A 15,034-nucleotide genomic window follows, 5' to 3' on the forward strand; every position below is an offset into this window, starting at 1 on the left:
TTTTTTCTTTGAACAAGTTACTTAATCACAGCCAGATATGCTAACTTCCTTTCTTGTAAAAGATGAATAATAAACTTTAGGTAATAAATTGATCTTGAACAATGGTAGTCTAATTCTGCCTAACAAAAACCTTTACAGTGTATTAGAATTATTTGAGAAATTTTCATGTTTCTAATTTATTATAAAATAACTTCTTCATTTTCAAGCATCATTATGCCTTTTACTTAATACTAAATTTTGTTTAGAACATAACTACACAATAATGAAAGATTATATGAACTGTGTATTTATAATAACTACAATCCTATGATGGCAAAATAAGTTCCTGTTTATATTTATGTGATATAAAATGATATGAAAGCAAAATATCTGGGCCATACGAAGAATGATTAATTTGTTTATCTGGCCTGGTAGAAGAAATAACAAGAGCTTTCATTCCTGTACATCGTTTTGGAGGATGCTTTACTTCAAAAATTCTTCGGAAGCAAGTAAATGATATAAGAAGTTGGCATTATAACAGCTAGAATATACATATGCATTTACTTTTTTCCCCCAGTTTTCTCTCCCCTGAGTTAATGGGACCTGGGGGAAGAATACAACTGAGCCTCACTGTTTCTAAGCTCAGTTTTTTATCTGTAAAACGGGGACAATAAAGTCTAAGATTAATTAGAATCGAGGTCATGGTTTCTTTGTATAATGATGAAGTACAAGGTATTGTTATGGCACTTAGCACTTGAACGACCTTGGCTGAGTTATTTAATCCTTTTCAACATCTGTATATTTGAAGAAAAATGCAAGCAATATGTTTTCCATTATATATGCACTTTGAATGTAAGCTGTTTTCTTTTGTTTTCTTTGATTAGATAAAAATGACAAAAATGTTTTTCCAAAAAAATTTAAGAAACAAGAAAAACAATTTCCAAAGCAGTTCCCACTGCTCTTCCCTACCACACAGCACTGCATGCTCACTGTTACTAGAGTATATTACAGAAGGACACAGACTTTCTCTGTACAACCTGTGGCTTCCTACTGTGACAACCTATAGAGAAATGAAATATAGGTTAACCCATGCTTGCTTATGGTGTAGCAAGGTGATTGGTGCACAAAGACAGCAAATACTGAATTCTTCAATCATTCAAGAATAGCTGGAGAGCTGAGGACTTTCACCATTTACAGAATTCAGAAAAAGTCTGAATTCTGACATAGTCTTTTAGATAGTTCATGAATAACGGATTTCTATTGAGAATGCTTTTCTAATAATCAAACACAACATGTATGCACTTACATGTGATCATTAGCACCAACTAACCAATACTCATACTGTACCTGTAAAGCATAATTACCTAGAATACGACTCCTGTCCCTGTAAAGCCTGTACATATATCTAACGACTAGCCAGAGTGACAAAAGTAGCTATGCAGAATGTGATGCTTTCTTTAACATATTTTCAACCATAGGTCTATAATAATATGGCAGCCATCTATTTAGTAAATCATAATTACTACATGAGCAGTGTAAACAAAACCATAATATTATAAAGAAAATGACAAGAAATTTAAAATTGCTGATCATGTACTGTGAGAAATAATTTACTTTCCTATCAAAATGGACAAAGAAAAGGGAGATGACTTTTTTTTAATTTACTTACTGTCAGGATGTAGTTAGAGTGTGCATAACTTCCTTTTATATATGTGTGTATGCATGACTGTGGCCACACCTGTGTGTGGAGCTATGTGCACATGTGCCTCGTACAGGTTGCACACTGATCTTAGGAGTCTTCCTCCATCATTTCCCACCTTATATGAGGCAGCCTGTCTTGCTGAGCTGGGAGCTCTTAGTATCTCCCCTCTGCCTAACCTAGCCTGGTTAGTGAGTTTCTCTAAGGATTCCGCCTCTACCGCTTTCCCCGGTGGCTAGCATCTCCTCCCGACTTTTAAGCAGGCTGTAGAAATAGAATCCCGGTCCTCAAGCTCACCAAGTAAGATATTTGCTGATGAGCCATCTTATAAGATCTTACCTTTCTAAGAGGTGTCAGTGTCTTCCCTTCCAAATGAATGATAAATAGATTGCTTCTCTCTTTTTAGAGACTCACGACTAAAAGTCATGTTAAGGGCAGAGAAAAATCAGGTGCAATTTTATCAGTTAGGCTAGTCTTCAGACATGTGTACATATTAAAACCCAACGTTATTGGGGCAGCAGGAGTATTCTGGGAGTCTAGGAAGGTCCTTCATAGAACAAAGTACATAAAATTTGGTGTGTATATGGTTTGTTACTGGACTTTTAAAGTATACAAAGGAAATATCACATTCACAAAGCTAACTGTAACTGGAAAATGGTGGGAGATCACTGCATGCCCCCAGAAACCTCACATACTATAATGCACTTGTTTTTTTCTCTGTCTCTCTCTGAGAGAGGGTCTGTGCAACCCTGGCTGTCCTAGAACTAGAAATGTAGAACAAGCTGATCTCAGACTCACAGAGATCCATCTGTCTCTGCTAATAGTCTGGGATTAAAGATATGGGACAACATGTCTGGTCCACTTGCTTCCTTATTTTATTGTATTTAATGGAAACTCAGGAAACATATTCAACGTCCTCAGGTATAAACCAGTTGTCCATCTATCTTTTCAAGTTAGTGGGATTTCATATGAAAGGAATGTAATTCACCACAACATTCATAAATTTCCGACTTACAGTATGAACAAAAGTCACACTTTGGACCCAGCTGCGTATCAGAGGGACAGAACATTTCTGTCTGTCTTAATTTGAGTTTTATTGCTGTAAAGAGACACCATGACCAAGACAACTTTTTTTTTAATGGATGTTAATTGTGTACTAAATAGTAATATAAGAATGAGGAATTCTAAGGCTTATACATTATTTCCATGTGAAGGATTGTAGATTAGTTGGCCAGTAAAATGGCACCCAAGAGAGCAAAAATGCTTAGTGCTGTTTTTCCTGAAGAAAGCCAGTTTACTATATCCAATACTGATTCTGCCATTTGTCTTTAGAAATGTTGACTTACCATCTGGAATTTCCAATATTTATCTATAACTGATTAAAATGGAGAGAGCATGGAGTTTTATATTTATTTCCAGGTGACTTCTTTACTTTCCCAGGCTTCTGAAAAATTTCTTTCCACAAATCTACAAATATGTACCTTCGTTATCCCCATTCATATAGTTTCTCTTCACTGATTTGGACAAAGGGGATGCCTTGTTGTGGGTAACGGAGGCACCTAATCCCATGAGAAAAGGAGGATACTCCAACTGTTTTTTTTTTTTTTTTTTTTTTTTTTTTTTTTTTGAACCTCTAGCAAAAAGAAGTCCAACAAAACCAGCAAAACCAACACTGAGTCTTGGGGAAAACCCAAGAGGCATATTTTGAAGATATTCAGAGTCATCTAATCCCCAGTGGAAAAGCATTCCACCTTGGGTTTACTTTGGGAGTATATTTCCTGACACCAACTTGTACATGACTCATAATGATGTCGGAGTTGTGAGATGTTTTCTTCACATTGAGTCTGGCTCCTGCACATATTTAGATTGAGCCTCAGGAACTGAGTAGAGTGAAAGCTCATGGACCTTCATGTGATTTGTGTGAGTCGAGTGCTTTTAGGGTGCTGCATAGACTCTGAGGATGAGCAGGCTCAGGCTGCCCAGCCCCACAGATCTCTGACTGACCTTGCACATGTCTGGCAGGGTCACCCAAGGTGCCTCTTATAAAGGAAAACATTTAATTGGGGCTGGCTTACAGTCCAGAGGTTTAGTCCATTATCGTTGTGATGGGCAGCATGGCAGGCATGTTGCTAGAGCTGAGAGTTCTTACATCGATCCACAGGCAGCAGAGAGGAGACTGCCACTGATTGTAGCATAGGAGACCTCAAAGCCCACCTCCACAGTAACACACTTTCTCCATCGAGATCATACCTTCGAATAGTACCACCCCACAAAGGCCAAGCATTCAAATTCCATTAAGTCTATGGAGACCATACGGATACAATGTACCACCTCTTCCCACTTCAGTTTATGTGTGGGTCCTTCGGCTGAATTTAGGAACCGAAATTCAGAGTTTATTAACAAGAAAAACAGGTAAACTATTAACTTTCCAAGCATGGGAAGATCTTCACAGGAAGCCTGAACATGTGACTGACATAGTATACTTTCATATTTCTTCAAACAAGTAAAACACTTTGAAAAACTAATTGGACAAATATAAATGTGGACAACAGTGCAGTAAGTTCCAGGCATGCCCTTAAAAAGAATATGTGGGGTTCATGTTTGAGAGTTATGTCAGCGTTTGTTCCAGTTCCTTGTAGCCCCAATTAGTAGTATCTGGTGATTAAGGTTATTTCTTGGTTTTGGTATGTAAAAGATGCCTTCTCCAAACAACATGTCTTGCTGTAACGAAAGGGCATCAATGGTCTACTCTGAAGTTATAATTCTTCAGTTCATTTTAAATTGAAATAATCAATGTATCTCTCTGCCATTTTTGAAATGGTATGCCTTTACTTCTTCAAGTCCTTCTAATGTGGTAATAGCTGGGCAACCTTGGAAAAGTCCTTTAATGTCTCCGTGACTCAGCTGAATCTTAAGTGAAACAATGATAGTAATGCTATATTTTCATAAGAAGCTTATGAGGAAACTGGCCACTATCTGTGTAACACCTAGAATGCAATATACCTGGTGTACATGCTTGGTAATTTAACATAATTGGGAATAAAATATAGTAGCATGAATTTGTTTAGAATCATTCGCAGTCACTGCTGTCTTATTTTGGTAACAAAACTTCAAAAACTTTCGGAGATATCTCCCCAGCTTACTTTCAAGTCAACCCCTTCCCCCCCCCCCCCTTTAAATACCAACTGTGCTTTGTGCTTCGAAGACACAACATAAATTTACATGGTCTCTTCCCCTCCAGATGTTACTCTTTCTGTTCTAATTTTGGAGTGTCTGCTTACATAGCAAAGCTCAAAAGAACAAAAACTAGTAGGCGTCTAGGTAATTAAACACCTAATAATCTCACAGAAAACTCAAGTACTCTAAGATGCATAAAGGCGAAGCAAACAATTAGAAATGTGTTTATTTCAAAATCTGCACATGACGCTGGTAAATGGGAGGATGAACATAACAGTACTTGTGTAAAAACGGTAATATTTTCCCAGGAAATGTGACAGAATTTGTGATGGTGATCGGGTGGGGCCACGGAGAACGAACTCTCGAAGGAATAGCCTGTCAAAAAGTAGGTGAAGGAAGAATAACTCTTAAGAGCGAGGGGAAGAGGCTCCAGTTGCATCTGGGAGCAAAGAGCAAGCATTCCGGGCCCACGCTGACATGAGGATCAGCAGGGTCCTCAGGACGCAGAGGGGCGGACGCTGGTTCCGACAGCCTCACAGGAGAATCCTCTCCCCCGAATGAGCCCAGGCTCTGCGTCCGGAACGCGCGCCACGCGGATGCAGGAGCAGGCCGAGCCTCGGCACTGAGCCCCCGGCCCGGCTCTCCAGCACCGGATGCCACTCCAGGGAAGGATTCGGGGTTCTTCCAAGCTAACGGTTCCCATGTCCCGCGCTGCCTCGGCATTGGCCTCCGAGCCCCAGCTGAGCATCCACGGCGGAGAGCGACCAGCCGCCGCTTCAGTCCTGCTCAGAGGGGCTCCTGCCCGCCCGGGGGGCTCGCCTACGTCACTTCCGGCGCGCCCGCCGGGGGAAGAGGCGGAGGTCGCGCTCTGGGTGTGCGGCTAGCGGGAACGCGCGGTGCCGGGGGCGCGCCTGGAGGGCGGGCTCGGGAAGGGGGAGTGTCTGCGCGCCGCCGCCACCGCCACAGTCCCGGTTGCTGCCGGGGAGCTCGCCGCGTCTCTCCCCGACACCCGGCCGCCCCGCGCCCCACGACGCCGCGCTCAGGGTCTGTGGGAGCCGAGCAAAAGCGGGAGTTGCTGCGGACCACGGGGCGGCGGGACGGCCCCGGTCCCTCCCCTCCGTCACCCCTGCTTGCCAAGTCCCGGGTCATGGGGAACACTGCGATCGCCAAGAAAGGCAGCGAGGTGGAGAGCGGTGAGTCGAGGCGAAGGCCCGGGCTGGGTTCCCGCTGGATGGGCCGCGGTGCAACGCCCCGGGCCGGAGTCCCCCAAGGCCGCGAGGCACGGGCCAGGCCTCACAGTGGCCGCCGCTAGCAGTTCCAGGAGCCCCGGGGACCGGCCGCCCTCTTCTCTGACCCCTCCCCCACTAAGGTTCGAGGGTGAGGGCCAAGCGCCGGGGCTCGTTGGAGAGAAGGAGGGCGGGCAGAGCGGTCCCTGTGATCCCCTTTCTTACTAGAGCAAGGAATACTGCCTCGGTCTGGAACTCTTCCCCAAATATGGTCCTTGAAAAGAAGTCCCTTTTGTGATCGCACCCGTGGCTCTTCTCCCTCTCCCAGAGCCCCAACACCCCTCTTTTAGGGAGCTACAGGTAGCGCTTTGGGGTTGGTTGAGTTGGCTCTGCTTCCTCCATCTCCTGTATTCATACCAATCTTACCACTAGGTGAGGGCCGGTGTGGGCTCCAAAGGTGACGTTAACCCTCAATGTCTAAGGACCTTTCTTTCGTCCCGTAGATTAGAGATGGTAAACATAAATACAAGCAGCAACTTTATTCATTCGAGGGAGTTAGAAAAACGAGACAGCTTTGCTTGTACTCTAGACATCCAGGATGTGCCTGAAAACTTAAAGGTCTTTTGGAGTTGAAGTGCTTTCAGACACTATAGTTGATGGCTTCTGAGAGATGAAAGTGCAGACAATCAGTACTTTACACCAAATCTCAAGACAAAAGGGTCGTGGAAATTGAATTTCTGTGTAGCAACATGGTACTGTTTATAAGCACACACATATACATGTGTAGTGTAACATGTTGTGAAAGAAAACTTGTGTGTCATTACAGGGTTCATAATATATTCTATAATTCAGAATAATGAAAGAATGCCACTTGCTATTTGCTATATTGCCGTGGGTAAATGACGTCTCAGCCCTTGAAGTGAGCCTGACAATTTGTTCGTGTTTCTGTAAATAATATCTTCCATTGTGTTTAAAACAGGAGATTCAAGCTAGCTAACCCTGTAATTAACGTGAAGCAAACAACTTTTGATCTGTATGAATAAAGCAGAATTGATTTGACTGAAGAGAGTCTAGCCATTTGTTTTGGGAAATGTAAGCAAGAAACTCAGATTTCGTAGTTTATGTTTCGCCAATAATGTTCGTTCTAGGAAAGTTATGTGAAAAGCCACACAAACTGTTGGTGAGTGTGTGACACGGAGACTTTGAAAAGCCAGTGTCAAAGTAGGACTTCCATATTATCTTTTATTAACTGTGCAAATGTGTTGATTAATTGTACAGATTCACAGAAAATGAAGTAGATTAAATTTTATACCCACTTGACATTGCTATTTCTCTACTTCTCTTGTACAATGTGTGCTAATTGTGTTACGAAAATGTGTTTATAGTTGGATCAGGCCAGTGATTTTTCTAGCTAGTGCTATCTTGTACAGTTCTTATATTTTTAATGATACTCCACTCTCTGAAATCTATATATATATCTGCTATTAAAATTCTAGCCAGTTTTCCTCTGGACAGTGTGAATTTAATTTAAACTGGTAGTATGACAAAGTCTTGTGTGAGTTTATTTATAGAAACTGAAGATCATTATAGTTTGAAAAGTGTTTGAAATGTCAAAAGAAGATAGCAGATGTCTCATGGGAAAATCATATGAGACATTTGTGGATAAGCTTTGTGGCTTCATTTGAAGTAGTGTGAGCTGATGTGTGTTGATGTTCTGTAGCAAAGAAGCTGTGTTATGTTTTAAAACTTAAATGACAGAACATGTATTACCATTACATTCCTAACTGTTCTGTATATTTTCCAAATGAGTTACTCTTGAAATTTTGTGGCTCAAAATCTAAATGTAATTATTTAAATTTCTCTTGATACACAGAATAAACTTTTAGAAATATATGATCTTAAGAGTTCAGTCTATGCAATCACCTCGTCTCAAGACCCAAGTGCCAGACCTCAGAAGAAGCCGAAGCTGAGATCATGTGGTTAATGACAAATAAAGAACAGCTCTGATGCTCTGACTGCATCTGATCGCTAAAGAATTCATCCATCTTCTTTCAGAGTAGTTCCCGAGAGCTTTGGGTTTAGTTTGTAGCCCCTCTGGACAAAATATTACGGTTTTACTACCTACTGTCAGATGAAAAATTTAAGTAAAATTTAAGTGCGAACATTCTGAAGTAAAATTAGAACACTGAAAATTACCAGTAGGGAAGTGTTTGATTTGAAGAGCTAATTAAAGATATGAAGGTAAGATCTGCAGTTTGATGAGGAATAAGCCTCCCACAGGCAGGTAGTTCTAGAGCTTAATTCTAAAAATACTCCAAAGAATGAAGTTGGGCATAAAGATAAATGAGAAGGGTTTTGGGGGTTTTGTTTTGTTTTGTTTGGGGGGTTGTTTTTTTTTGGGGGGAAGGGTTGTTATTGGAGTTTTTTTGGTTTTTGCTTTTTAGCTTTGACTATCCAGGGCTTTGCCCCTATACTCAAAAAAATAAAGGACTCATTCTAATCTCCACAGTGTCTAGAGATTAAGTTCCTTAGAGAACTAGGGTGTTTCAAAGAACAACTTTTGCCATTATATACTTCTGTGTGTTTTAGAAATTACTCTTGAAATAAATGCCTTCTAAAATGTGAGTGTATTTATTTAAACATCAGTTAATACACAGAATCATAAACTTTTAGAATCAGGAGGCTACAAGTCTCAGAGATGTTTTCAGTCCTTGTAATTCAAGAATATTTTACTCTGAATTAAATGTTACTCACACAGCCTTACTAATACAAAAATGTATGCTTTTCTTTTAATCTGGAAGATGTTTTTGTTCTTTTAAAAATATATTACTTCTACAGGCTGCCTGTGGAACTATGTATTGTACATGCATGGTAAGCATGGCCAGGTCTATGGGTGGAAATTGTCCAGTCTTAACTGTCCCATGATTAGAAGTGGGAAAGCCACACTATAGCCCAGTATTTAGACAGTGGTTTTTGGAAATGACCTTGAAGCTTAGACTGGATGTGGTGGCATATACTTTTAATCCAAGCGCTAGAGAGACAGAGGAAGGCTGATCTCTCAGTTCAAGGCCAGCCTACTACTCTGCATAGCAAGTTCAGGTCAGCAGTAGTGGCATTGTGAGACCTTGACTTAAAAGGCAAAGAAAGGGAAAACAAAGACCTTGAGAGTCAAAAAAAAAAAAAAAAGAAAAGAAAAGAAAAAGATAATAGCCATTAGATCAGGTTCAAAAACTGCATACATCTCAACATTTTTGAGAACTAGTGTGTGCCTACTTCTCTGGGTGTTTTGCATACATATTTTTTCAAACCCTGTGGAGTGGTTCCAGTACTGCTCCATTTTCAAAAATGGGTATAACTTGTTTAAGGTTACATAGTAGTTAACCAAGGAATGGCATTTCAGTTCAGCCAAGCTAATCCCAGAACCTCTGATTCCAAGGGGTTATGCTGAGCAATGTGAGTATCTACTAGAAAGTCAAATTCAAGACACACAAAATTGCTCACACTTTGTTTCAGTTTTTCAAATTATAGCACACTGTGGTTGTTTTCAATAATGACTTTATGTGGATCTGCCAATCTAAAGTAAAAAAGATTATCTTTCTTGTACCATTCTCTGGTACATTTTTGTTATCATCTGTAAAATGGGATGAAGGGCTAAATTACCTTGCAGGTATTTTATTTTCAATGAGGTCAAATGCTGAGTTAGCCATATGTAATTAACTTTATACACTTAGAACCTTCATTGCTGTATGCTTGTTCCTCATTTCTAAATGTGTGCCTTATCTTTCCACTAGATAGCAAGCCAAAAAGTCATTTGAACTTATATTGCAATTATTAATTTTTAAAATTTTGCATCTTACTATGGCTTCAAATAGTTCTATGAAGCCCAGCTCCTATAATGATAGATGTGGTCTCCACTTACACTGCTCAGGAAAGGGGCTTCTCCCCAGGTATAGCTGTTGAGAACTTGAAATGCTGCTGCTGCTGCTAAGGAACTGGTACTTTACCTTGCACTTGCCTAGTTGGTGTTCGGTGTATTGACAGCCCATGTTTTTGACAGAACTGTCTTTACATGTAATGAATATGCCAATCCTTTTTTCTGTACTTTTGGTAATTATAAATGTATTCAGGTGTTTTCTCAAAATCGTCAGCATTTCTTCGAAGTGACAATTTATAAACTTAGTGAACAAATTATGACTTGGTAATTTGTATTTAATCATAAACTAACCGGAAGTTCCCTTTGGTGGTACTTAGTAATAAATATAAGAATGCATACTTTGGTTGAAAACTTTTTTTAGGATTAATTGTTGACAAGAAATGAATTTAGTGTTCTCTTGCATCTTGCTTGTGTTTTTGAACTTTTTATTTATCAGATAAATAAATTTTTAAAGGACAGTTAGTAGATGTTTTTTAGTAGACTGGTAGAGGAACTTGAACATAGTCTTCCTTGTGCTAAAAGAAAAAAAATCAATTATGAACTCAGCTTTGATTGCTAAACACATATGATCTCATTCAGTTCTCAGTTTTTATGTTTGTACGGATTACCATTTAGAATTATTTCCTGTTTGGGAATCATTTTTCCTATTCTTCTGCTTAGGTTCCTCTACATAGGACATAGACAGATTGTTGCTTCCCATTGCTGGCAGCAGGGTGATTGAGAAGCATGAAAGCCAGCTTGGGAAGGACAGCCATCACTTGGAGGCAGAAACAGCCCTGGGAGGAGGGTGGGTAAGCCAGGGTAGCTGTTAAGATCCAAATGGACAGTAATAGGTTAGCCATAGTTAATTTTGGTATTTCATTGAATTAATGAAATAAAACACTCATTATTTTTTATGAGATTAAGTATATAGGTACAGATTAATAAATGCTAGTAGAGTATATAGCCAGAATTCTGCAAGTAAATATATCATAAATTTCCATTGAAAAGTTATTTTAAATAGAAACATGCTTTACAGAAGGAGTACTAAAATATTAATACTAAATATCAAAGCATCAGTACTATATTACTTAGAGCATTTAATCTTTTCGTGAAAAAGAAAACACTTCTAGGTCTGGAGAGTTGGTGTTTAGTCAAGTGTTTAGTCATGCAAGCGCGAGGACCTGGGTTCACATCAGCAGAACAGTAGTGCACATTTGTAATTTCAGTGCTTTTATGGTGAGAGGGGAGGCTAAGACAGGAGAACCCCTGAAAACTGAAACTTAGCTAGTCTGGTGTGTTCTGCAACAAATAGCAGAGACAGTCAAGGATGAAGTTGAGGGCTAACAGCTGAGTTTCCTTTGATCTCCATATGTGTATCCACACTCCCGTACATGGCATACACACACCCATGCACTCTCCTCCAAGCGTGTTCTGTAGTGGTGGTACAAACCCATAACACCAGTAATAGATAGGCTGGGGCAGGAGGATCATAAGTTAAAGGCTTCCCTTGGTTATATCGTGAGAAGCCTGGACACGGACACAGAATACTCAATGTAGGTTTTTCTCCTGCCCATCCATATGTTTACTCATTCATTTATTCAGTACAGGGAAGTGAGCCTATATGTGTTGGAGCCTGTATGTGATACTGTAAAAATAAAGATTGGCTATATTTCCAAAAAGAGAGATAGAAAACAACAACAATAACAAAATTATTTCATATTTCATGAAAGGTTAGAAGGGGAACCAAGAGAAGGAGTGACCCCTTCCACTGAGATGAGCTAGATGAGGTTCAAAAAAGACTTTCAAAGAGATGTACCCTTCGTGGGTTATTGCAAATGAGAAACATTGACCAAAGGGATTATAGGAAAAACTTAAAGGACAGAAACAGCACAATATGTCAGGGTTAGGAAGGAGACTGTTGGTTATAACTAAATGGAGGACTATGGGGTTGCTGATAAAGATAGTTTAATGAAAGAACTGAAAAGACAGAGGCCACCTCATGGGAAGACTTGGAATTTGGTCCTAAAGACAACTGTTATAGACTTTGAAGTCAAGGAAAGAGATGTGATAAAATGTGGGTGTAAAAATAAGTCTACCTTGATGTGGACATTTAGCTCCAGTGGCCTTTCAGTGTGTTTTAGTGTGTGGGATAAAGGCAGTGAGTTGCTTTCCTGTAGCTCGTATAATGAAAGACTGGAGTGTTGTATTCTAAATTACATTTGCTGTTCTATGTCTAAGCAAATGGTTTTCAGGTTAAATTTGGGGTTCTTTTGAAGACACAAAAGCACTAATTGAATCACTGCACTAGCTTTAGTTGAAGTTAGTTCTGCTTAGAACTCCAATATAGTTGTGATGTCTTTTATCAGGCTTGCTGTAGCAAGATATGAGTGCCATGCCTTATGGCCATGTTTGGGATTTACATGCTGACTCTGGTAATTTCTGAAAGTTTTGTTTTCTTTTAAGGCAGTTGTTGAATTTCAATCTGAAAGTTTATGGCAAACCTGTCTTTTCCATGTAGATTTTATCCTTACAAATTGAGTCTTTAAGATTTGACTTTTATAGTCTCACTTTGTAAAATTTGTCAATCTTTTTTAGTAGATGACCATGTAGCAGCAGGAGATGGTGGTAGTCTAGGCATTACACTGCATAGTGTCTTTTATAGGGGCTGGCTCTGCTGGTAATTCAGCTCCTCGAATACCAGTTCAGCTTCCTGAGTAAACAGTCATGGATGTTCATAGGGCAGAATAAGTTTCATCTTCAGTTGTAGTTGTGAGATAAATCATCCTGCACCTCAGACTTACACAAAAAATACTTGTGTATTTGTCATTCATTCAGTCCTTTGATCATTCTCAGTCAGTACTTTACAAGTGCCTGCTTAATACCAGGCACTATGCTAAACATAGATGCAAATAAAAGTGAGACTTCATTCTTGTCCACAGGCTGGAAGACAACTACTCAGAACTGTTTATGATAAGGTGTAGGGAATTGGTACGAGGGCAGAAATGAAACATGGGAATTATAGGGAAGAGTGCAGAATTCCTGAGTAGCCTGCAGTTGTCTGTTGAGTTCCATATAAAAAGATTGCACCAGTGTTTGCAGCACTGCAGCTACTTTGCCTTCCCAGTTGTTTACTGGACAGTGTGATTGTGGGGTGGAAACAGCATCTATCAGTGTGTGTGCGTTTTAATACACATCCATTTTATTTGAAATAAAAATGCTTACACAGCTTTTCTTTACAAACTGCCTGACTAGATTGCTGAGCAAAAACAAAGCTGAAGCAAAACTCCATTTTGTTTTGATTTGTATTTGAGAGCATCCCTGAGGCTTGTCATAGAAGTATGAGCAATGGAAATGAATCCGCCATTACCATGTTGTTATAGGTCATACTATGTTCTGAGATCACACACAAAAACTACTAATATACCTGGGAAGGGTGCTATATCAGGGTTACATGTGAGTTTGTGGTACGTAGGTTGATGGAGGAAGAGTAATTCGGAATGAATTTTATTCCGAATCACTTCTGATTTAGAAGGAAGCACTAGCATTCTCTAAGATACCAGGTTATGTTAGAGAGACCCTGCCCAGGAATTCTTTTCATTTTGGTTCAGCTTTGTGAATGCGTAGCTGTTTGATCCATCTGCATACAGAGCAACCTTGCCAAAAAGTGTTAAAGCACAGATACCCATTCCTTCAACATCTCCATTATCTATAGCGTATTTTGAATATTAAACAGAAACACAGTGGCCAAAACTCTTCTAAAACTGCCAACATTTATGGCTACAATGGAAATAGATGGGAGGTGGTGGTGAGGGAATGAAAATAAGCCATCATTCATGCACAGGGGATATGGTTCCAAGTCCTTGAATTAAAAAACTAGTGCCCAGAGAAGCTGCTGCCATGGAATTTCTGGGAAACTTTCTTTGCAACCCAATGTGAAACCCAAAAAGCCCTAATCCAAATGTCTAAAAACTACAGCTATGAGATGCTGTAAACCACTGGCTTTCAACCTTCCTAATGCTGCGACGCTTTAATACAGTTCCTCATGTTGTGGTGACCCCCCAACCATAAAACTATTTTGTTGCTTCTATATTACTATAGTTTTGCTCCTGTTATTAATTGTAATGTAGATATCTGCTATGCAACCCACAGAGGGCTTCAACCCATAGGTTGAGAACTCTTCTGTAAATGACAAAAGCAGTGGTAGCAAGAAGAGTCCATACACTACAGTTTGTAGTGTCACCTCGTTAGCAGCTGATGGATCAGTACAAACCACTGACGTGCCAGAATGCTGTGAAGCACGGCTCAAAACATGCTGACTAGATTTTGTGTACAAAACAGTAACAGGGCTTCATGGCTAGGAAATTTTTTTCTAAACAATAAAATGACTTAATAGATTGATTTGACATTAAATGTAGCAGATTTTTTTTTAATTAACAAGTACATATGGTGATAACAAAATTATGAGGCAGAGAACACATACACAATCAAGATTTAGAGTAGTGTTCACAGTATCTATCCCATGAGTATGGAAGATGTTAACTAATTTTAGTTGTTTTTTTTTTTTTAATGTCTCTTTTCAGTTTATTGCATGATGGAGTTAGACTAAGTTAAAAGCAGACCCCAAATGGTTACACTATTTAAGCTCTGAGGGTTTTAAACTTGTGAAAAGTGACAGAAGGGAAAATCTACTCATTGCAAGAAAATCCTCACTTAAGCTTCAGAGCTGCAAGCACTTAAAACCGATGTGCCTCCAGCTGGACACCCTTAGCCCACCCAATCTCATCAGGGGCTGGCGCATGCACCAGGCCACTCACGCTGCAGCCCATTCCCCTCATGGAGACGCGCACCTAAATCCCATTGCAGGCAAGACTCTTCCCAAACCCTTCACTAGCCTCTTTCTGTTGTAACCAGCAGCAATTCCTTGGTCGGTAGTGAGGCTCTTCCTGCTGTTTCTCTATGGAATTCTTACATGGATATAATCATCTGTGCCAGCAGGAAGCAGGTCATCCCCCCATCCCGTACTTGCATCAGCAAAGG

General features: G+C 39.9%; 1 protein-coding gene and 1 pseudogene across 1 annotated transcript in view; one reads left to right on the top strand and one right to left on the bottom strand.

Moving 5' to 3' along the window:
- Positions 1-3,047: 3,047 nt before the first annotated feature.
- On the bottom strand, positions 3,048-3,691 carry LOC110555018 (MICOS complex subunit Mic26-like; annotated as a pseudogene).
- A 2,070-nt stretch (positions 3,692-5,761) lies between these two features.
- Positions 5,762-15,034, top strand: part of Prkacb (protein kinase cAMP-activated catalytic subunit beta) — a 100,784-nt gene continuing 91,511 nt past the window's right edge. The window contains exon 1 of the mRNA XM_021647983.2: positions 5,762-6,048. Coding sequence (XP_021503658.1) covers positions 6,003-6,048 — 46 coding nt within the window. The 5' untranslated portion in view covers positions 5,762-6,002. The remainder of the gene's footprint in view (positions 6,049-15,034) is intronic.

The sequence above is a fragment of the Meriones unguiculatus genome, chromosome 10, assembly GCF_030254825.1.
Source record: "Meriones unguiculatus strain TT.TT164.6M chromosome 10, Bangor_MerUng_6.1, whole genome shotgun sequence".
NCBI classification, from domain to species: domain Eukaryota; kingdom Metazoa; phylum Chordata; class Mammalia; order Rodentia; family Muridae; genus Meriones; species Meriones unguiculatus.